Source organism: Astatotilapia calliptera, chromosome 5, assembly GCF_900246225.1.
Source record: "Astatotilapia calliptera chromosome 5, fAstCal1.2, whole genome shotgun sequence".
Classification (NCBI taxonomy): Eukaryota; Metazoa; Chordata; class Actinopteri; order Cichliformes; family Cichlidae; genus Astatotilapia; species Astatotilapia calliptera.
The window spans coordinates 20,014,722-20,039,794 of NC_039306.1; the positions used below are offsets into that span (position 1 = coordinate 20,014,722).

The window sequence follows — 25,073 nt, forward strand, 5'->3', positions numbered from 1 at the left end:
AATCACATACCTAAATTCGTCCATATAATCATAAAGTCTTTATATTTTCCACGGTGGGCAAAAAATGGAAAATTAAATATTTCAATTTAGTCTGTGGAAATATGTTTCTAATGTACTGTATGTTTCACTTGGAAAATAATCAAGATGTTATCAGATAAGCTATCAGAAAGTAATTTCAGAGACAAATCGTAGCAGACTGTCACTAAAATCACTGGTTTAAGCCCTGAATACACTGAAATAACAGGTCGATTATCCTGTGAAACCTCATATTTACATAATTACATAATGAAAACTGTAACTTTGTAGCTTCTGCTTCAAATTAGTTTTTTTCTAAAAGAAGATAGAGCATCATCTGCCTTTGTCTTCTCTTTGTCACCTTCTAGACTCTTATCTGCAAACATTTCCTTGTGTACACAGGTGTGTGTGTGTGTGTGTGTGTGTGTGTGTGTGTGTGTGTGTGTGTGTGTGTGTGTGTGTGTGTGTGTGTGTGTGTGTGTGTGTGTGTTTACAGTAGAGTGTGAATTAGGAGCGACCCTCCTTGTTTTTGGTCTTTGATTTATTCCCTGCACTTCCTCTGCTAAGGCCCTGTATTATTACAGTGCTGGAAGCGCTTGAGTGAAAACTGAAGGATTAAAGCCGTGTCAAACATGCTTCTCTGTCTCACTTCCTCTATGAGCCCCCCTCTCCACTCGTCCCCATCCCACCCTCCTCTTCTTCTCCTCCCCCTCCCCCCCTCCCCTTGGCACTTTGTGTTTAAACTTGTCTGGTGCCAAAACAGGGATCTGGTAACTTTGAGCAGTGCTGTTTGTGTGAGTCCTGCTCACAGGTTCTGCTCTCTGGCCGGCGTCCAGACACCCCAAACAAAGCGTCCCATTGATTGTTTTGGAGGGAGAGGCCGAGGCTTGTTTTAGTGACACATTTGATTTGATTAAGCCCGCTTTGTGTTTGCTCTCGAGGCTACAGAAACCCGCGGGCCGGCTAGATAGACAAAATGATAGTGGTCTCTCGCCGTGACCTCAAAGTAAGCCTGTGTAGCTTTTTAAAGGCGGATTGATGTAAGCTTCCTCTTGGAAAATAAGAATGTTTCAGTCTTTAAATAGACTGGTTCAAAATAATCAAATACAGATTATGGTGTTATTCTGCGATTACGGTGGCTGCAGTAGTGGCATTTCAGCAAAAGCCACTTAGGATTAATTAAGACACATGAACTTTTGCATCAGCCTTATTCTGACATTTTGCTATAAATGCTTAGAATAGAAATGATTGTACATGCTTCTTTCACTGCTGCTGTTGATTTTTGAGCATTTTTAAATAATTTGTTGGCATAAAAAGGGAAAAAGAGAATGTTTGTACAGCTCAAAGTGTTTGAACATTGTCAAAGTGTTTTGGCAATTTATATTTATGATGACGATAAAGCAAGAGATGTGCCATGTACATTTAAACTGGTCCTAAATGTTAGGAGAACATTTAGCAGAAAGGAATTAGGTTTTCAACAATGCAGTGCAAACTGTTTGTTGTGTAACTGTATGCTGGCTTTGGCCCTTTGTCACTGGGCAGAAAGCCAAATGATCCAGGTTAGGAAGTACATTTGTGTTAGACTGTTTCTATCAACTGGATTTAGAGCAACATTGAAGCTGTAACAGACCAAAAAAAAAAAGGTTTTGTGCTTGTTAGCCACGCACTGGACTTCCCTGTGTGCTCCTTACTCACATCAAGGCTGTTTTCATTATAATTTTACTCCTCAGTGAGCAGTGCTCCGACTCGTACTGTTCAACTTCCAGCTCATACTTGCTGATGAGCATTTTTACTTTATTGTAAATGGGCTCACAGTGGGGGGAAAATAACCCAAAAATATCAGCTCAGCAAAGTCATAAGTCAGTGCAAATGTTGGCCTGATATGATGCAACATAATGTCTACATTAGAAAGTGGACTCTTTAGTAAAGACCTAACACACAAATTCATGCAGTCAAGACATCATGTACAACAGCAGGAGTAAAACAACACTGGATTCAGAGCTGAACATTTGAAGTGTACTGATAATTAAATGCTACCAGGATCTGGTTTTAAAAACAAGAGATCCGCTGAGCTGAGAATTGCTGAAAGTGGTGAATTTGAGACTCGAGGCTTTCAGCGTGGCATGTATAATGAAGTAGCATCTCTGCTTCCGGACAAAGAAAGCAAAGAGTGAGCTGTGAATACAGGCGTGAAATTGCTGATTAGAAAGTTGGAATGTATTGAAAGAAAACATACACTTGTTCTCTCTTAGGCTGGCATTCATTTCTTATCTACTCTGGCACAAAACAAGAAAAACACCCGTCTGAGCCAAGAACAAGTAAAAAGGTGTTATTATTAGAATATTTATCAAAACACCAATTTGTACATTATTGTGGCTACTGTCTTTGCTTTATATCACCGTCCTGAGCATTAGGAAAGATGCTGCTACATTGTGTGGAACAGCTGTGTAAAGCCACCACCATTCACCTCCATGCACCGTCATCTGTCCTGCTGTTACAGCTGCTCCGTGTGTTGGCGAGACTCAAGTTTAGATTATTATAATATACTTTGGAGGATAAAAACATCCTGTTATTTCAATTACATTATGATGGCGTGGCATATTTTTCCTCAACTTCCCCAAATCAAATGTATGCGTGTGTGTGTGTGTGTGTGTGTGTGTGTGTGTCAGATCAAAGTCAAGGATTGCTTAATACTAATATTATTTATTATTTAAAACACATTAATGAGCTGCAACATTGCTCTACATTCCTATATGACTGTGAACACTGACACGTCTGAGTCACTCCTATGTATACATGCCTGCTTTTTTCAAATGCTGCAGCACCAACTGTTAACTCATGTCTGAAAATAGTCCCCGAACAAATACAGCGTTTACTTTCCTCTGAGTAACCGACTGCATCTAGCTTCTTCGAAGTGTATTACTTCCTAAATCAAAGTGGATTTTTTAGTGACGCGTGCTTTGACATTTGTGTGATTGGGAAGGCCGGTAAGCTGAGAGCCGCAGATCGACTAATGCCTCGTTGTTTTTCATCTTTTAAAGATTTTTCGTGACAACGTGACATAAAACCTGGAGTACATTCAGCCTTCTTCATCCAACCCACACACCAGCACTTCGCAATCGTCCCCATCGCTCTACTATTGGCTACCGTTTTGAAGCACTGAGTACGGCGTTTTGGCCGTCGACATGTTTTCTTTAGAGCAGCAAACAACCATATTTGGACGAGAAGGTGGAGTGCTGTGTTCATTAGTAAGCTGCATCCGTAGGCTGTACGTATGCATCCTGCAGACACAGATATCTGATTGTTAGTGCAGCTTACATTTAAACAAAAATAATGCACGTATTTCACTCACTGGGAAAACAAATGGAGCCCAGACTTCTTGGGTGGGTTGTTAGCTCAGTTAACTGCATGGTAAGACATAATATTTTCCAAGAAATCACCACGAGTATGCTCCAGGGGTCAAATTCAGAAGATCAAGATCAGAATAGCAGGTAGTGATCAAGTTGGCAGCCACCCGTCACACAGCAGTCTTTATAATGCATAACTTCAGGCCCAAATACAGGTGAAGTATGTTAGTTATGGAAAGTTCATCTCTACTCTAAAGAGGCCAAACCTGTTTGTATACCAGGCTGTAAATGTGATTTTTGATACCTTTAAGTTTGTCATTTTAAAACTGAAGTCTATGGAGACTCATTCGTTTTTTCAGTCCTGGAGGTCGGTACTTGGTTTCTGCTAAGAGAAGTTCCAAAACTGCCATTTTTTAAACGTTTTTCTTTTTCTCCTCTGTTTCTCAGATGGTGTCCACTCAGTCTCAGCTCAGTGCATTCTCCAAGTCACCATCATCACAGATGAAATGCTGTCCAACAGCATCACGTTGCGATTGGCCAACACCTCCCAGGAACATTTCCTGTCCCTGCTGCTGTCTCAGTTCTTGGACGGCGTGGCCCGGGTCCTGTCCGCTGCCCCTGAAGACGTTGTGATCTTCAACATCCAAGATGACACGGACGTCAGCGCTCGCATCCTCAACGTCAGCTTGTCGGTGGCTGTGCCCGTGTTTGGGGAGGGACACCAGCGTCCCGGTGGGCTCGGTCACGGAGGCGACGGGCCGGGGAGAGGGGCTGAGCCTGGGGAGTTTTTTGGCTCGGAGGAGCTCCAAGAGAGATTGTATTTGAACCGCAGCCTTCTCGCTCAGATTTCCTCCCAGGAGGTTCTTCCCTTTGATGACAACATCTGCCTGCGCGAGCCGTGTGAGAACTACATGAAGTGTGTGTCGGTGCTGAAGTTTGACAGCCTGGCGCCCTTTGTTGCATCCGATACCATCCTGTTCAGACCCATCCACCCCATCGCTGGGCTGCGCTGCCGCTGTCCCACCGGCTTCACGGGGGACTACTGCGAGACTGAGATCGACCTGTGCTACTCTAAACCGTGTGGACCTCATGGCGTGTGCCGCAGCAGAGAGGGAGGCTATACCTGCGAGTGCTTTGAGGACTACACAGGTGAGACACTTCACTGAACACAATAAGCACACTCTTAGACACAACTTAATTCAATAATTGACCCAGTTATGTTGCGTTCATGTTAATAGACATATGAAAAGAAAAGCTGTCAGCTTTCGGCCTCTTTGCCTTCTTCCACATGTGGTGTTTTCTTAACTAGTATCTAACTCATGGGCCTGATCCACCACAAGGCTAACACAGAGAGACAAAGACCACCACTCTTTTTTTTTTTCTTTGCTACTCTTGTGTAATGCGTCCTTGGGTTTCTTGAAAGGCACTATACAATTTGACAGTGTTTGAATTTAACAAAAGTGGGGAAAACAGTTTGTTGGTTTCACCTTTAGTTGCAACGATTTTCTGGCATAGTTTGCAAAGTACTGTGCTTTGTTGGAGGTTGTTGAAGTAGGTCTGTTTTGAGGTACTAAATCGTCAACAGGCATTCTTGTTGGCTCACTAGGGAAGGTAAAAGCATCGTGCTGCTGTACAAAGTTGTGTTATGGCATTTTTATATCACATAAAGATTTATACGAGTATAATTGTGGACGGTGTTTGCCCTGGGATAGACTGGCGGCCTGTCCAGGGTGTACCCCACCTCTCGCTCTATGTCAGCGCCCAGCAACCTCGAAGTGAAATAAAAAGTTAAAACCTAAAATATTGTATTAAAAACCCTCCTCTAAACTTCAGTTGCCAGGTTTTGCACCATTCTGCTGTGTGCAGAAATGAGGTTTTAGCAAACTGTCACTTTCAAGCTCCATGAATTCCTGCTGAAAAGCACCTGTCTTCAAGTGTTTGGTCCCACTAGAAAGTGAAGCAGACCAGTTTCTGCCAAGCTGTTCACATGTCTGCTTGTCTCTTCACAAACTCCCACGGGGGCTTTAATGTCTACATCTGTCCCTTTCACTCCCCTTTTCAGCTCTTTATACCCACAGACCGTCCACTTCACTAATAACCCGCTCGGCAGACACAAGCTGAGTGATGACTTATTTGATTTATCCTCATGCAGTAAGTCACAGCAGAAGTAAGCGTAAAAACATGAGCTGATTAACTGCTACACATCTGTGTGACCTCTGACTCACTTACCGGAACAAGATCCATAAATATCAGAATACTTTTTCTCCTTCTCTGTTTGTGTATTTGTGTCACAGCCACTGAATAAACTGTATAGTTATAGACATTCACACCTACACTTATGGGCTCAGCAGTGGACGGGGTCTCAAAACTAAGATCCGAGGAACAGGAAAAGTGATGATAAAACAGCTCTGTTTGCTCTCTCATGTTTTTTTCTGAGACTGGGGACATTAAAAAAAAGTTGTTTACTGTGTTTTTCAAAAAAAAAACCCAACAAGACCACCAGAGCCCTGAGTGGAACAAGGGGAGGAAATTATTAAATATACATGGCTACAGATGGAGCGTGTCCCCTAGCTGTGAAATACACCACGGCTGAACAAAAAAGCATCACAGAGCGCACACAATGTCGAGACGGAGAGGACAGAAGCTTCCATTTCCAGTGATAATGAAGGATTAATTTATCACTGTTGGCAGCAGAATGGTGAAGCAGTTGCAGGAATTGTAATTCATTCATTGCTCTAAAAATTATTCACGTCTTCAAAGGGTTAAAGAGGGTCCGCTCATTTGGTTTATAGTTAAGGGGAAAAGGGGGAAGTTGAAAAGGAGTTTAAAGAGAGTGAGAGTTAAAATATGCTAATTAATACAGTTTGAATATTAGGCTAGTTACCCTGTCTTTTTGTTGAGAGGTTAAGTGGGTCAAATACTGACTTTTTAATGTGATTTAAAGTTTCATCTTGTCTTTGAAGCCCCCATGATCGTATATTTATGATTACAGAGGAGCATTTTAACACCCTCTTTTCATCTTAGCTTGTTTATAACACAGAATAATATATACATATCTATATATGTGCACTTTATATGTCAATAATTAATATTCACAGTCAGAAGCTATGTGTAAGTGTAAGATATAGACTGTATATAAAAGATGGAGAATGTCACCTGCTTATGCTAACTAGCTTCTTTTTTAGATTATATGTTTTTGTTAGTTTGCCTGCTAATTAAACTTAGCACACAACTGCATCTTAGGCCTCTGAAAGTTTTTCTCTATATCAGATATTATAGCTTTATTATGTTGCCTAACAACCACCTACCAAAAGGCTAAATATGTTCCTTTCATGGTGTTTATGCATCTACAATACCTTAAGTTTTGATTTATTCATAAATACATTCAATAAATCTGTGTGATGTAAGGCATGCAGTTAATAAATAGCATTATTAAAAACCCAGCAATACAAAATATTATGAAGGCATTTTTTTTTTTTTATTCTCTATTTTGCATGCTGAAGCAGAAAATGCCCTTACAACAGCTTAAAACGACTATAAATCTTTTATTAAGTGTTGACATATCTCATACATATTCCATAAAAGGGTGTAAAATAAAGAGTGCACATTACATATTTATTCTTTACTTACTGAAGGGATGATACTTAAATAAGAGACAGTTGTTTTGGAGCTGATTAGTTTATGCGCAGATGTGTAGCAGCTGTGAAATCAAGAATGCAAACCTGGTGAAGGAGCACTTCACTTCCTGAATAATCCGAAGATGATTACATTGACTAAGATCTGCTTGAAAAGGCCTCTAGTTTAAAAAAAGAAAGAGCTGAACTGAAGAATTGCTGAAAACCCCGCTGTTGTTTTTGTGCTCTCATTAATAGCGTTGCTTCCTTTGTTCCTCATCAGGCAATGAAAGATTTTTTTTCACCTAGAGCTGCTCACAAAGACTCAAATAGTGTCGGCATTTGAGTGTGTGGGCTGGGTGGCTCCGAGTCCAGGTTGAGTGGCACTTACATATTCTTGCACAGTTGTGGGTGTTGGAGCTGTACCGCAGGTGCTTTTAACGTGAATCAGCAGAGAGGGAGTGAATGTGCGAGTGGGTGAAGTGGGCGTATTTTTGTCCACAGTTAGCTAGATTCATTTGCATCACTTGATGAGGTTTAGACCCCGATGCAGAGCATTACCTGAATATGATGCAGCGGTTTACAGTTTAAGATGTCTCACTTAATCGGTTTGATCACCCAAGGTCATTTATACACGGTTATACATGACGTATTCTCCTCTGATGTACAACTCCTGCTGCCGTTCCTCAGTTCATCGCTCTCTACACTTCGATGGGGCTCAGTGTGTGTGTGTGTGTGTGTGTGTGTGTGTGTGTGTGTGTGTGTGTGTGTGTGTGTGTGTGTGTGTGTGTGTGTGTGTGTGTGTGCGTGTGCTCGCTCTGTCTCGTTCAGGTGGGTGGCTAAGTGCTGTATAGCTGTGATTTTGTGTAAAGAAAGGTGGACGGACAATCTGTGCAAGGTTTATGTGTTAATGGTGCGTGTGCGTGCGTGCTGGGCAACTGTTGGACTGTAGGCGTCACCAGATGGTAGCAGGACAGAAAATGAAAAAAGAAAAAGAAACAAAAATGTATAACAGCCATCATCGTAGCTGTTTTTCAGAAACACGGAGTAAATGATTTGGCTCCTCCGATTCATTCTGTAGATGACGAACAACAAGACTGTTGTCCTGCTTTTGCTCTCACACATGGTCGTCTTAAAACACACGGCAGGAAGGATGCTCCTCTTTTCGAGCTCGCTGCGTGAACGTGACTTCTCGTAGGAATCCTGGATGTGTTTGTGTTGATCATTCAGCAGATAACTACTGACCTCCACCTCCCTGTGATGATGAGATTTTTTTTCCCTCTTTGCTAATTCATACAGTCATTGAGAATACATTTGTGGGCTTTTAGTGCAGACATGGTTTGCAACAAAAATATTCACACTCACATTTACAAATCACCATGAACTCCTGCCAGACACACTGCAAGCCACTACAATTTTCCTCTGAGAGATAGCATGAATAAAAATGTTACCAGACACATCGGTGTGTGTGTGTGTGTGTGTGTGTGTGTGTGTGTGTGTGTGTGTGTGTGTGTGTGTGTTTTGGGTTTTTTTAATCACAGCATGTGCAAGATGCAACAGCCTCACTTTTTCTAAAGACTTTAGCTTGGGGCATCAGTCGATATGGATTCCCTGAACTGACTACCTCGCGTCTACCTCACTGTGTGCCCTTTGTCTTTATTTAGCAGTCAGTGGTGTAGAGAGGTGCACGAAACACCTGTAAACACCTCAACTTCAATTTCAGGGATTACTTGTTTTATGTAAAAAGATCCAGGACATCAAAAACTCACAGAGCATGTGTGGTCTTAATGCATGCAACAGATGATTTGACTAGTGATGAGGAAATCTAATTTAAGTGAACAAGTCACATTTGCCTCATTCTTTGTCCCTGATTTTTCCCTCGTATTTGCCTTAATTTTTTATTAATTAAAATTATTTTTGAGATGATAGAAAATGAACGGAGAGAGAGATGCTGAGTGATCTGATCTCTGTGTTATACGTATGTTTGCGTTTGTGCACGTGTGTGCGTGCGTGCTCGTGTACCCAGATGACAGATACAGCCAGAGGTCATGTATCAGTTGGGCTATCGATCACTTTATCTCATTATTCCCGAGTGGTTGCTCGCTTTAGCTGAACACTTTGCATATGCTCGCCCTGACCTCCTTTCTGTTACAGACAGGATTCTTGTTTGTTCTGTGATAGTGGATTTTACTCCCGGTTACTCTGCGTTTTTCGGTGCGTCCGGAGGGATCCACCCACCCGCTCTGTTTCACTGAGGAGGAGCGCTGATGCTCTTCTGTTACCTAGCAGCTCAGAAACACCCAGCTCTAAGATCTCTGAGGAAACGTCCCCTCTAGGAACGGTTTGCACAGACGGGTGGTGCAGAGCTGCACTACGACCAGATATGTTTTTTTTAATGTATTTACAGCATCCATGCCGTCATACTCACCCTGCTACATCAAACACAACAAAGCGATAGGCAAAACATGCATTTTTTATTGCTAATTGGCCTCAGATAAAGTGCAGCTGAATGTTGTTTTTATGTGCTGAGAGTGTGAGCCATAAGGAGTAGGTGTTGTTTACTGAGATAGCCAAATAATTATTAGGTTATTTTGTCATGTTTTGATTTTCAGGGGTACATTTAGTTTTTTTTGTTTCTCTCTCAGTGTGACGATCCTGTGGGATTTATGATTATCTAAAAATACTATGAACCCATTTTGCAGATAAATTATCAGAGAAAAACATGAAAACATGAATCATTTTGCTATTTGTGTAGGCAGAGGTGTTAATATCCTATTTTATATTCCATGATGTTATTTGCTTTGAAGCTTTTAGTTCATTTTTACAGTTTGATGGTGCCAAAAGTGACGTCGGCCTTATTTTTAGCTATAAAGTTTAATTATGGTTATTAGCAGAAAAGCGTATCTACAGGGCTTGCTAATAATATATAAAGACTGTGTAATGTATATATTTAGATGTACTCACAAGAAGTAGAAAATGAAGGAGCCCAGTGGTTCCTCCTGTCTAAATTAAAGCGCGATCTCTGAGGTGTCTGTTCAATTTGCTGCTTAATGATTCATGCCGGCAGCAAACAGAGAGTGAGGGCACTGGATGGACTTATAGAGGTGCGTAAACAGAGCACAGGAGATGTGTCTGAATTATTGATCAGGACATTGTGTGGAATTGGGATTGTGAGCCCGTCCCCGCCCTGCTGCGCCGCTCACCTGGCAACACAAAGCTGCCATTTGCAGCACCTGTGGTGCAGGCATCTCCGCAGGGAGCCGGCAAACACTGAGAAGCATTTTACCTCAGATCAGTGAGCATGATCTCTACAAATTGCTACCAAAATGTTCTGACTAATGTGCTTTTCCACAGTAAAGAAAACCTTGATGTTACTGGGACTTTTCTTCAGCTTCAGCTTCAGTGTGTTTGTCCACAGCAACTGCTTAAAGAAACAAAAGTGCTCTATTGCCTAAACAGCAAGTTGCTGAATTAATAACAAGGTTGCCAGCAGTGTAACAAGAAGGTTTTATTTTACAGCTGGCTGGCCATCAGTGGCTGTTTGCTCTCAGGAAGCATCAGTAAGAAGAGGACAGCTAATATCTGCAGGATGACAGGTTGGAGCCACTGTTAGGCTTCACTCCATCTGGAACAGAGCACTGACAGATTTTGACTTTATGCCACTTCAGGAAAGAGCGCACTTAGAAAGTGTTCACGATGGAGACAAAATACACTGTTGTCCAGTTTTGAGATATTTTACTCATTTTTCCATTTAATATTCATTTTATCCCACAACTCAGAGTTGAAGCAGCGGTTTATCTTTTAACCTCCCCATTAACCATCGCATTTTTATTCTGCAACCCTTCGGTGGGCCCTGATCCCCAGCTGGGATGCTAAAAAAGCAGTCTACAGTTCATGGCAGACTGGGTGGTTCCCAGGTTGTTCCTGGCCAAATTCCTCTCATCTGAGGAAAACGTCTTATTAGCGATTATTAATAAGAAGTTATGAATAAAGGAATGAATACTATGTCGATGGTTTTCTGACTGAGAGAAACTGTGCTGTGAAAGCGTATATATCGGCTACAAATGGGCCCAAAAATGTTGTTTCTCAGCATTAATCTCTGCATTCTGAACGTGTCTCTGCTTTTGTGTTTATAAAATCTTTTCTGTTAATCAATAAACCTTCAGAGTCAATATCAGGAAGTCTCGACCGGCAGTTCCTGAATTTATTGAGACTGCATGGATGTTTTCCAACAACGGCAATAAAACAAAAAGGCGTGCTTTCTGTGGACTGTGAATGGAGTGATTAATAGTGAAGGAGTAAATGAAAGGCCTGTGTATCAGTGCTGTTGGATGAAGATGTGAGCTGTGTGTGTGTGCCAGTGTTACAGTAGTGTTGCACGCAGCGGAAGTCTTCCACACTGCTGGCTTAGTGGCTTTGACACAAATTCCTGTTCGCCCATGGGAGAGCGAGCAGTCTCGCCTCAGCAACCGCTGCAGCCTCCCGTCCCCAAGACCGAGACAAATGGCACATGTGAGACGGACAGCGCTGCAGAGAAGGATGAAGACTCATTCATGGAGTCACAGTACACCGTGTGTCGCTGTCCCACGGCTACCCTGGTCCTTCGCTTCACATTGATCAGAGTCTTCCTTTACTGGCCTCATGTGACCTCTAACATCTCACAGTTCATCTCTGTGGATCTGGGACTGCAACTAACAATTCTATCATCACTGATTGAACTCTCAGTTAATCCAAGAACTGCAGGGTTTTTCCTGGCTCTGAATGGGTGACTACATGCGTAAACAGGATCTCAGTCCATGTGCAGTTTTTAGCATTATTCTACACATTTAACTGTTTTTCCTGATAGTTTGTTGATCACAAAATGCCTCTTATGTCTAATGAAACCCTATTTAACAAAACGGATTAACTTGGAGGTGCTAAAAAAGTCCTCTATGCAGACAAAACATCAACAAAAATATTTACCTTCTTATATTTTTGCTTTGGAATAATACTGATTTATTTGATTACCAACATTGCTGTTCGCTTATTTTCTGTTTATCTGTTTATTGATTAGTAAACGTCTTGTTTCCAGCCCGGTAGTTTGCCCAACCCACTATGAAACTTTACCGAACCCCAATGGATCAAAATAGCTAATTCTCGATGGAGTTCTAAAAATGATATTTTTTTTAGAGGAAAGGTAGGAGACAAGCCCTTTTTTGATTTCAAGTGATGAACTCGTCAAGTGTCTGAAAGGTGTGGAAAAAGCAGGGAGTAATCATCGGGAGCCACCTCAGTCTGCAGCAGAAAGTGCAATCATATCGTTTGAAAGCTTCAGAGTCTGAATGCACTTCCAGCTCGCTGCTTTTCAGCCATGGTGTCATTCTGCTGAATATAATTCAGCACAAACTGCAGCCTTATTCCCAGAGGGAGCAGAGGGAGTCATGCTGGGTGTGATACAGAGGAAAGAGACAGCCTGAAACTGCAGGCACTATCAAAGAGAAGCCAGTGTGCATGATTTCCTCTGATACACTCTGTAAACAGTGTTTCTAATTTATTTTTCATCGTCTCTGTTTCTGTCTAAGAGGTATTTATGAGCTGATATGAGGTGTTACTCTTGTGTAACGGCACATATAGGAGAGTTGCAGTGACAGAAAATAGCATCTAGCACTGCGACGTCCCAGATGGTATACCTGTCTTGTCACAAGTGATATGAATTCTCATTTCGCTCCCCTTCCTTTCTTCTATCCACCTCCAGGAGAACGCTGCGAGCTGTCGTCCCGCTCAGGCCGCTGTGCGCCGGGGGTCTGCAAGAACGGAGGCACCTGTGTGAACCTGCTGGTCGGCGGCTTTAAGTGCGAGTGTCTACCAGGAGGCTACGAGAAGCCCTACTGTGAGATGACCACACGAAACTTTCCCCCGCACTCCTTCCTGACCTTTAAGGGCCTCCGCCAGCGTTTTCACTTCACCCTCTCGCTCACGTAAGCTCCTCCCCCTCCTTCTCCCTGCAACCAGCTGCAACTCACCTGCGCCACCTGTTCTGCACCATAGCTCTGTGATTCACTCTTCATCGACTCCCACACCCTGTGTCTGCATGCTCACTCACCAACCCTCACCCCCGCAGAAGTGTGCTCTGCCACCTCACATTTATGTAACCATAATGGTGTTTAATAGCAGTAATGGGCTCACTGAACAACAGCCATCTCCTGTAGAGCCACTTTAACTTTAGAGTATAGTATCTGTGCTGTGAATACACAATCACTGCTCAAACATACTTTCTGTTTGGCCCGTGTGCTCTGCACAGGCGCGCAGCATGACAAGTAAATGTTAGAAGGAAGGTGACCTGAAGAAGCTATGGTTTTGGAGAGGAGCCCTGCATAACATGGGGATGCTAATCCAACTGCCAAGAGTTAGTCTGATCTTATTACAGTCAGTGTCACCGGTCACTGTGAGCTGTGAGTCAGCAGCTGTCCTATTTTAGCACAGTCTCCCTCACCAGGACAAAGACTGGGAGAGACTAGAAAATGTGTGGCGGCATTACTTAGATTTAACCACCCTTTTAAATGTGTTTTTTTATTCACAGTTCCTGGTTATCTCTCCCTGTTGTTGGAAAGAAGTCCTTGAATTCTTAGAAGAGTCAACATTTCTAAATGAAAATGTAAAATGTCATTTACATGTAGTCATGGTTTTTGCCGTCTGTTTTTGGCAAAAACTTTCTTCTAATTGCTTTGGTTGCTATTGTAATTGGAATGAAAGTGATGGCTCCTCAATCGGTACTGAAACTGTGAAAATGTGCAGCACAAACCAGAAATGGTTTGCACTCTTTGAAACATGTTAGCTGCAGTGCTGAAGCGCAGCTTTTACTTTGAGGATAAACCTTCTGAATTTATGGTCCGCATCATAGTTTATCATGCTGCACTGCCCCTCAGCTAGCAGTTACTATTTCCAGACAAAGATGCAAACTCTGTCTGGGTTTAAAAGGCAGCAATTATTTGCAAACCTTCTCATATTTGTCAGAGACTGATTGTAATTGTATGTAGACTGGTTGCCTCCCCTTGCTCGAACTGTATAATTGACTTGCAACTACCGTCAACCTCAGGGCAATCAATTGGTCAACACTATTAGTTGCAATAATTACTTGCAAACACGAAGAAACCCACAATTTTTCTATTGTTGCAAGGAAAAATATCTACTCTAGTGTGACTGAGCCATGACGCATTAGACAGGGGATGTGTGTATCTACAATATTTTTATTGCACAAATAAGATATAAATCTAAATCAGTGAGCCTGGTGAGCTGTTGGTGAGAAGAACAAAGCAACCCATATCCATCTGTTAATGAATGTAGCATTATCTATTCATCTGTTTCATCTATATCTATTCAAATCGCAGGAACAAATATGCACATTTTCTGTCATCTAACATAAAGTTAGAACTCAAAAGCAGCGTCTTTTTGTTCCTTTAAACTTTTCCCTGAATTTAACAGCGTAAGTAATGTCAGTGCTATCACTGGCACTTTCTCGTAGAGCTAGAGGCGATACCTCAAACCAAAATTAGCATTTAGCAAAAATAGGAATGATTTGAGCCCAAGGTTCACTTTATTTTTTTTATACAAAAAGAAAAAGCTAAGCTACAAACCTCTCATGTATATTTCATGAAGCTCTGTTAAGTTTTTCTTCTTCTAAGTTGCTGCATCTTTTCAGCTTTTATTTCCTATCATGACAGTCCTTCTGTAGATAATAACACTTATAGTTTTACCTCAGAAATGCTCTGTAGTATCTGTGAATGCATTATTTTTCCTTCCTTGTGGCATATCCTCCTTAAAGGTATTTTATCATATAGGTGCATTTTTTTTGCAACTTTAGCAGAATTCAAAATTAAACCAGAATCTTTAAATGTGTTCTGATTATTTTAAGGAGGATCATGAAAGGGGGAGGTGCTTTAGAGGAGAGCAGATAGTGAACACATGCAAAGACAGCAGGACCTGATGTCTTTGCATGAATCCTCCGTGTTATGAAACTAAATCAATGATAAAAGCTGTCCGTTGTGTTTGATATATGTCACAACAAGTGACAACAAGTATCACCTGTGGGATGGTTTCACGGGGAGTATGTCCTGACATTGTGCTCAGCTCACAATGGCTGCTAGTGGAAATAATATCCTCCCTTTGCGCTTTCTGGACCGGTCCATGTCTTTAAGTGAGGTTCAGATGACAATCTTTTTTGATGGAGAACTGCTCAGACCAGTTTTCAAAGCCATCTGTATTTCGTGTGCATGTGAGAGAAGCTGTGAAGCAGCTGCTGTGCCAATACTGAGAGCTTAAAGCAGGTGAGGTCAACAAGTGGCTGTGTTACCTGAGCCTGCACCGATTGGGTTTCTTGCAGAGCTTCTGTCATGAAAAATGGCTCAGGGTGTGTTGTTGTTCACTCACTCAGTGTGACGACTAATTTTAGGTGGCTGAGATTTCAACAATATTACGAAAAGTGTAATTGGCTCAGAGCGAATAAGATTTAAATAAATTGCTTAAAAACTCAAGCTAAAGGTTTTTGGGGACTTCTATCTTATATTAATCTTTTTAATATTGTCTGTAAGTGAAAAATAATATAGAGGTCACAGTTTATCCCATTTACTAATTCACATTAAAGTCAAAGTAGTGCTGAAAAGGATTGTAAATGATATTTGACAGAGTGAGATGGAGGCAGATGATTTGCTGTTGTGACCCCTGAAGGGAGAAGCGAGCAAAAATAATGTAAAAGTTTTTTACAGGATTAAGGAAACATCAGACATCCTTTGGCCCAAGCAGAAACTGCTGAAGCAACGGGATGTAAAGGCCTTGTAGTAGTCTGGTGGCTAGATGGTTACAGGGCTCACTTTGCTGGGAACCCTTGATCAGATTCAGCAGGTGTCTCAGAAGTGTCTCACCCCACACCCCACCTGTGAGAGGCATACAGGTTGTGGTAGATGCTATGGGGTGAAACACCGACCCTGCAGAAGGGTTCTCATCAAGCAACTGGTCTCAGCTGCCCACCTGCTTTCTTTAGTTTTTGAAGCTTAAATGCAAACTTTCTTGAGGACATAGTAAAGCAGAAAACCACGGCTGTTGAGTTGGATGGTAAATGAGACGTGCAATACTTCAGCAAGGACCTCATTAAGCAGATATTGGTTCTCAGCTTTCTTCTGTTTCATAAGAAATAGTCTGTCCTCCCAGGACACAGTATGTCTGACCACCACAACGGTTTTTGTTGTGTCTGTATGGTGTGCGCTGTCACCCAGTGTGGTCTTCTGCTGCTGTAGCCCATCTACTTCAAGCTTCAGCGTGTTGTGCATTCTGAGATGCTCTTCTGCAGACCTGTAATGAGTAGTTATTTGAGTTACTGTTACTACTCCTATCAGCTCGACGCAGCTTGGCTAATCCTCTCTGACCTCTGGCATCAACAAGACATTTTGACCCAGAGAACTGACTCTCACTGGATATTTTCTACTTTTCAGACCATTCTCTGCAAACTCTAGAGATGGTTGTGTTTCTGAAAATCCCAGCAGATCAACAGTTTCTGAAATACTCAGACCAGCCCATCTGGCACCAACAACCATGTAGCATAGTCATCAAAGTCTCTTAAATCCCCTTTCTTCATCCTTCTGATGCTCAGTTTGACCTTCAGCAGGTCGTCTACATTGCTAAATGCAGTCAGTTGCTGCCATGTGATTGGTTGATAAGGTGTTTAGTGAACAAGTGTAAAACAAAAAAGAAAGAAAAACATTGAGGTTATAAAACTATTAAATCGTTAAATCAGTATGTACGTGTGGGAAGATTAAACTAAAGCTCAAAAAGACTAAAGTATTTTACCCAACCCGAGGCTGTAACATCAATAAGGGGATCATTTCTTTTCCTCCTGACTTCACACGTCCTCTGTATCACAGCATGTTATCATAGCGTGACATGGTTCCCCACATAAGGGGAGTCTGGTTGTTATTTTTACTGATGGGTGCCTAATGTGACACGCAGTGATGCCCGTGGAGTCAGTATTTAGTTCTGGCTGATTACCCTCATAGTTCAGAGGGCTCAGGGGGGCATTGTAGAGCAGCCTTTTAAATCGATACGTCAAAGACGAAGGACCGCTGAAGAGCCTCCAGAGCGGAGATAATAACTCTCCTTGACATTCTCTATTTTTCACTGCATGTTTAGAAGGAGTGTGACGGCAATGTCTGTACTCGCTCCACCGTCATTATCAGCCGGAGCATCGGCATCCTCTTTTCTCTGCGGTCGTGATTATCTTATCTCTCAGTAAGCAGGTCAGTGGTGCCATGCCCTCTGGCTGCTCTTCAGCTGGAGAACACGGCACAAACAGCATCATATACAGTAGCCCCTGAATCCCTGAAGACTGGCGGGGGGGCAGCTGTTCATGTATGGATATTTGGATGTATGAATGACATCCTTGCTGTAGAGACATAGCTTAGTGGGAGGCTACAGTTTCATTTTGGTAGTGGAGGACAGCAATTTTCAAAGTCTGAGCGTGACCTTTCTCAAAGAAATATTTAATTAGCTCTTTCGAGGAAAATTTAAGCCGGATATCAATCGAGTAAAACAACCTGAAAATTCAGATGCCAGAAAGTCACACATTCTTCTCAGCTGGCAGATTTGCCCATTGTTGGTTCCCCTGTGGGGTGGATAATGAATGAATGTGGTAGTTAGCACCGGATCTAGTTTGTCATGGCACACTTTTAAATATCTCAGTGACCCATTTCCACAGGATCAGATTTACGACCACAGACTGCAGCTGACAGGTAAAGGCATGTTATTTTTAAACCACACACTTTGATCACACATAGACAAAGCGTCGTCAGCTCTTTGCACCTGGGCTGTAAACTGTGTGTCCATATGTTTTGACAGGTGCATTAATATGCGAGGACTATCCCTCTCTCTCTCTCCTCTCTCGATGCACCATCAAGACGCAAATTTAAATCTGAACAACCAGGCTGTGGATATAGTGGCAGCTGTCTATACTACAGCATTGACTCCTTTTATGAGAAAGCTGCTGTTGTCATTACTCTGAGTTGTCGTACGGTGTGCATCTTCCTTAGTTGCAGTAGTGTTTTCCCCCCAATCTGCTGCTTTGACATTGCCCTAGTTTTCTGTCTCAGTGTTGCAGTGTGTCATTTAATGTGGCTCTGCTTCTATTCGTGGCACGCTGATTCCTTGACTGTCTGTGCTTCAAATAGTACTTTTTCCTCTCCTTTTGTTTTGTCTTGGCCTTATGCACACGATTAACCATATTATCTGTTTAATGATAGTTGTAAAAAAAATGTAAACAATTCTTGAGCTCATCTTCGTGCCAGCAAGCTGCACATCACGCTGCGTTACTGGCTGTTTCCCTCCTTAGTGAAAGAAAGCAAGGTGATTCAGACGGGGTAGTATGAATCTTTTTAAATGGGTCAAACCAGACCCCTGCCCTCCTTCTTTTCTCTTTTATCAGCAAATACAATCACGGCACCCTGCGTTGGCTTTTTCTGTTAGACGTCGTGTTGTTTGGTATCCTTATGTTTGAAGGCTGTAACATAAAAGCAAATTCCATGCAAACAAAATTCCTGATGACCACAATACTTTAAAAAATACAGTAATTTTTGGTTGGAGACACATTTTTTGGACTTTATTTCCATAACACATTAATGTGCATATACACTTACAGTCATGGGGAAAAGGACTGTACAAAACTAAGCACGCTTTTACTATTTCCATATGAATTACAAGCATAAGTTGGAGCCAGGTGCTGTGAATCAAATGCACATGATTAATTGATCATCAGCAAGTGTAAAGACTTCTGTAAACAGGCATCTTTATAGAGGTCTGGGATGTGTTAGCACAATGCCGAGGAGGAAGGGACATTGGTAATAATCTTAGAGAAGCAATTGTTGGTTCCCATTAATCTTCTGAAGGAGAGACCTCCCGTCCTCTTCACTCCAGCGTTACTAAAAGGAGTAGAGACCTTGTCAGTGTCACTCACCTGCCTGGCACCGCCCCTTGAGCTCAGTGTGCCACCCCTCCCCTGCAGCTAAGCCAGAGACCACACCTCCGCCACATGTTACAAGACCATTTTTAAATAATAAGAAGTCCATCATTCTTAATGATAGTGTATGCCCCAACAAATTCACCTCAAAGTCAGACTGTGAAGAAACTGCAAATAAGAAACCAAGAGATACATTTCAGACTCTGCAAACCCCAGTTTGATGTTAAATATCAAAGTTCCTGATAGTACAGGTACAAAAAAAACAAATGAACAGGTATGATTTGTTTAGAAGGGCTACCAGGAAAAAACCTCTTTTCTCTGAAAGAACTTGACAGCACAGTTTAAGTTTCCAAAGCTGTGTCTGAATAAACTACAGGAGCCCTGAAAAGGATGAGCATAAACACCTCATACCAACTCTGAAGCACGGTGGTGGAAGGGTGATGATTGATTTGAGCTTGTTTTGCAGCCCTTTCTTTGCAGGACCTTAGCACCTTGCCATCATTGAGTTTAACATGAACTCCTTTTTGAACCCAAATGTCTGCAGGTGTATGAGATGAAAATATAATTTAATACAATAACCACAATCATTGTTGTAAAGTAACAAACAGTTAAGTTTAAGCTGTGTAGGCAAATTTTGCTAAATGCAAAGCAACAGATTTCTAACTTGAATTTTGGGGTTGAGTAAAAGAGACAGGAGATTGAAACCGGATTATACCGTGTTTTCTCTTTTTTCAGGTTTGCCACCAAAGAGCCCAATGGTTTGTTACTTTATAACGGCCGCTTCAATGAAAAGCATGACTTCATCGCAATGGAAATTATCAACGAGCAGATACAGCTCACCTTTTCCGCAGGTAGAGAAGTTCTTCATCAGGGTGGTGTTCAGAAAATACCTTTTTAATTCTCATTATCCTTGAATCTGTGTAGTCATTCACCTCGTTGTTCTCCAGGTGAAACCAAGACTACAGTTTCCCCCTACATCCTCGGAGGTATCAGCGACGGCCAGTGGCACATGGTGGAAGTTCACTACTACAACAAGGTTTGTGTGAACTCTTAATTTTGCGTCTATGGTTCAAAGCAGTGGTCCTCACACTTTCCCGGGCATAACCTTGTTTCAGAAGTTTACACTCACTTCTCACAGTTTTGTTTAATCAGTAACCAAACTAATGGATCTGAGGGGAATTTTCTTGAAAGAAAGGTAAACACATTAGCAAGCTGTCACTTAAATAAATATAATTTATTGCAAGTAAACTAACAAAATTCAAATATAAAAGAGGATTGATGGCAGGTGGAAAGGAAGAGATAGCCAGCTTTTATAGCCTGGAAGGCCCGAGTGAGCTGCACTAGCTCACATGTCAGTTAATCATTAAGAGTAGGCCGGTACTTTCATGCAGATAGCAGGAGGAACGTCACAAAACCATAGAGAAAATGCACTATTCCATTTTTTTTCCACTCAAATCGCTCATTCAACTTAGTTTCACTCATGATTTTTTCCCCCTAATCATCCACACCAACCCTGCAGAGGCTCACTGCCCAACTGTGCTTGTCTATGTCCAAAAGTGCTTACTTGCCAGGATCAGGACAAACGAATTAACACATTTGTTTTGTTTAAAATGTGCCAAAATAGTTAAGCCCTTTCTTTTTGACTCGGATTTTTCTTGTGTAAAATTATTTACTTTAGACATTAAATATTTGAAATGGCTTCGGTTAAACATGAAAAGCAGTGACCCGTTGGGGTCGGTCACTCTAAATTTATGCTGTGCATCGAAACCCAGCTCAGCCGTTTTCACACTTCAGCTCCAGACAATGCTGAGAGGTTCAGGTCAGGACATCATCTGACGTCCTTTATCATATGTAGACCACAGCATGAGATTGTTGCCTGGTTATCTTATGTGGTCATGTGATGTGTGTATAATTCATCTTCAAGGTTAAGGAACATTTAGCATATGTTCTGACTGAGTCAGACAAATATACCCCCCATGTTTAGAAAAGTACAGTGCTGCAGTGTATATTCAAAAACTGCTTTTCAGAATACAAAAACATCATTAAGCATTGTAACTAGACTTTCTATTTGATGCCCCCTTTGTAAAAGGTGTCTTGGCTTTGTTCAGTTGGCACTCGAGTGCAAAAACCTAAATCAGTCACTGAAACAGGAAAACGTGGAAATCGGTGCTTTCTTGTGTTTGATCTTCTTTTCTCTTACACTTATGTTTAGGCAGAAACAAGCTCATGATCTCGTAAAGATAAGAACAAGATGAAGTAAACATTCATAAAACCATTAAGGAAAACTGGAAGGAGCTCGGGGATAGGAAAGTATATACCAGGTGGTTAAATCCAGCCAGGCTGAGTTAGTGATGACATCTGGAGAGAAATCCTGATACTCTGCAGTTGACAGACTGCAGTGCTCCAGCATTGCTGGCAGCAGCGATAACTGGCAGCTGACGCTCTTCCTCAGCGCCCTTCAGGGCGTTCATAGAGGGCTGACTGTAGTGGATGTAAACCGGTTTGCAGACAGGAAGCTGTGAGCTGTGTAAGTTGGCTGTTCTGCCACGCCGTCAGACTAAAGAGTCGTTGCTGACAGGCTGATGATCTGGAAGAGAGCCAGCATGCCAAGCAGACACTGATGGAGGGAGAGAGACAGACGAGAGAGGAGGGGCAGTGAATGAATGAGTGGGGAGGCCCGTGTTTTTTCCACACATGCTCAGATTGGGCCTAATATGTCTGACTGGTACATTTCTCTGTAAGAATCTCACAACAACTCAATCAGTGGAGGAACTTATGGAGCTGTTGTGTCAGTACTTTCCCACCCAGGACCAACAACGCAGGATGTCACATTTTAGTCTATTGAGGAAGTCACTTTGCATCATAAAGATGTTGCCAGGCAACACCCCCGCAGTGCATATCTTCTATTCAATGCGTATAATAACACGGCCATGTTAGATTTTAGCCAGTTGTACTGATAAAAAGGGGGGGGGGGGGGGGGCGCACATCTTGTTAACTTTTGGATGGAAACTTGTTGATTCTTCGCCTACCAACATTTTTTTCTCATTAATCAAATCGATAACAAAAACTGCCAACAGCTCTGATTCTTTTTTAAAATTCTCTTACCTTTGAAATCTGTTATCTGGTTCGGGTAGCATCGTGTGGATTTTTGCGTGAACAGCAGCATGTTTCTAACAGCTACAAATGGAGACTGTAGATATTTGATATGTATGAGAAAAAAATGCTCTCCTGATTTTAAATGCACCTCCAGGTAGCTAGAGATGAATTGTTGGGATGTAGACTGGAGTATGAAATTAAGTTTGAGTTTAAATTACCTACACTGCTACAATAATGCTTTTCAGTGATGAGGTCAATGTATCAAAGCAGTCCATGAGATTCAAAAGCTCAGGGGGCTCTAAATGCGCTGCCTCAGACTGTTTTTTCTACTCTTGGCTCTGTATGATGTCAGTAAGGGTAGAAATTCCCAATACAGCCAACTGACGCCTTATTTATACTTCTGAGTGAAATAGATATCATAAGCTATGACTTAACTGGAATCTCTTTTAACCCTACACCCGATCCTTTCGCGTAACCTGACGTGGATGTAGAGAAATTTTGCTATGCGTAGAGTCGGCGCGGTCCGCAACACCTGAGTGGCGTGGAAGGTTATGGGATAGGGTTAAAAGGGTTTCTGGTTAGATTGTCACTACTACAGTGTAGCTTTCCCACAGAAGTCTAAATCATGCTTTAAGCACATGGCTCTGGCTGTGGATGTGGAAGCCCCACCCACCTGCTGCTGTTTGAACTTTATGTTTATGAGGGGCAGCCAATCAGAAGAAAGCTGGCTTACAGGGAGGGTGGTCTTAAAGGGAAGTAGTTAAAACAACTTAAACAAATAATGAACATTGAACTCATTGAGCTGTATGTGTTCGGCACAGTGGCCACTTCGTTAAGGAGAACTTCATTCAGTGTGTTCATTCAACAACTCTATGATGATTTCAAGGCTGTAGTTTGTGGTGCACCTCTTTGAGGTGTTGTTCTCATTTTCCCACCTTGTTTATAACAATGAATGTAAGCCACATAATATCAAACTAACGCAGAGCAGTCAGACTTCTCTGTTTGGCAGCTGGGAATATTCATTGCACTGAAAGCCTCATATTTTCAGGGGCTGAATATCCCAGAAGTGTGCAGGATTCAGCTCAGGCTCTAGCTGAACTAATCCTCTCATATTCCACATCCTGTGAGTCGCTGAGGTAGAAACATGGCTCCTCCCTCAGGAGGTATCCCACGGTGGCCCTCTCTGACCCGTCCCTGTCCACGGGGGGGGTGGGGCAGGGTGAGTGAGGGAGGAGGGGGGGGGGGCATTTTTAGATTGAAATGTGGCTTTCAGGACGGCGGGGGACTGTGGAGAATGGCAATGACCGCTGCCTTTGTGTTTGCCTCTGCTTCCTTTGGGACCATGGGCAGTGAATGATGCTGCCCCGGGGAAGGTGCCCCTCTCTCTCTTGCCCGGCGAGGACAGAAAGGCAGAGCAGGAGAGGAGCGAAAGGAGTGTAAAGAAAGGCAAAGTGAAGTATTGACTCGGGCTTTGAACGAGGACGCCGCGCTTCAGGGCCAACCCCTCTTGTTGCTATGGTTTTACTAGTCAATCTTAGATCCCATATTTGTGTTGCTCGCTGCCAGGCTCCTCCTGCGCCACCCCTGTCACCCTCTATGACAGGGAACTCATATTCCCATAATCCCCTGTAGCGGCTGGTGAGAGCAGCGTTTTAAGCGGCGCAGAGCAAATATGTGCACTCCGATCAGCTCTGACGGGACGTGTTTTGTGCGGCAGAAAGACGCGCTGACAGACAGTCATTATTGGAGAGTCAATAGCCGTGACTGATGACAGCAGAGGTCAGTGAAAGGAGCGTCCAAGCTGGAGCGCTGCCTGTTTCAGAGCTTTCACAGCGAAGGGAAAACCGTGGAAAAGAGCATGTCGGGTGATTTCACCTTTGGCAATTCAGACAACATGTTTGCTTGTTTCATCATCAACAAATTTGTAACAAATTGGTCTCAAGGAGGAAAAACTGCAAAGCAAAAGCCACCATCAGACTCTCCTTTTTCCATTCACCGCTGAGCGTATTGTGACTTCCTGTGGGAAAGGTGCTCAATAACAGGGCCCGTTGTGCTTTTCTGGGCTTTGCTGGAAATAACACTTTCAGGACATGCACAAAATGGATTCATCTTCATATTTGACTCTGTAGGTTTCAAGCGAGTCAGTCTGGAGGATAGATGGGCATTTGTGGCGACGGTCGTTCCAGCAAAATAATTAGTGCACCCATGATGAATCTGAATGAGCTGTGTGCTGTCAGGGCCAGACATAATGGCCTAAGCATCCTTTCTGACAGTTCTCACCATTTATCGCCTCAGTTTGAGCCCCTGTGAGGTCTGCAGATCTGTTCATGCAGTTAGGTACCCTGCATTTTAAATTACCGTATATTCAAGTGTTCTTTTTTGATGTATGTGCAGGTTTATGCTTTTCTTTCAGAATCAGAAAAGATATTTTTCTATTGCACAAAGCTTTGGACTATTTCATCTCCACAGCTACAGCACCAAGATTAAATAATACAATATATTACAAATGTTCCCTAATAATACAAATAGGTCTAATAATAATTTAAGAAAGATAATCTACTATAAAGAAGTTGTTTCTGACTCACTCTCAAAACCTCCTGAAGAAGCCTTCATATTCAAAAAGACAGCAGCACTTTAGATTTCTTTAATAAACTTGAGTGTGCTCAGCCCCTCCGGTGGATCTTCCGCAGCTGGAAGCAGAAAGGCTTAAAGGGATAATCTGGGAATTTTTGTGTCTCAGATTGAGGTGCGGGTACCCCTGGGGGCGCTCTGGTGTACTGCTATGAGTTCTTTTGTAGCAAAAACAGCATTGAAGTGTTTTTCAGTTACTGGTTTGTTTAACAAATCAGACACTGATGGTGCACTGCTGTTTTCATGTACCCATACGTATTTTTTCACCCTTTTTATTCAAAGTGGAATACGGTTCTGAAAAACAAACCACTACTGTAAAAGCATTTCTATGATCTTTGTGTTTTTGAATACTTTGACTTCTTTGCAAAAGTCCTGATGTTTATGAGTCAACAT

General features: G+C 42.3%; 1 protein-coding gene across 1 annotated transcript in view; it reads left to right on the top strand.

Moving 5' to 3' along the window:
• The window catches only part of celsr2 (cadherin, EGF LAG seven-pass G-type receptor 2), a 71,646-nt gene that overhangs the window by 23,548 nt on the left and 23,025 nt on the right, over window positions 1-25,073 (top strand). The window contains exons 5-8 of the mRNA XM_026167916.1: window positions 3,810-4,511; window positions 12,711-12,933; window positions 19,689-19,804; window positions 19,901-19,989. Coding sequence (XP_026023701.1) covers window positions 3,810-4,511; window positions 12,711-12,933; window positions 19,689-19,804; window positions 19,901-19,989 — 1,130 coding nt within the window. The remainder of the gene's footprint in view (window positions 1-3,809; window positions 4,512-12,710; window positions 12,934-19,688; window positions 19,805-19,900; window positions 19,990-25,073) is intronic.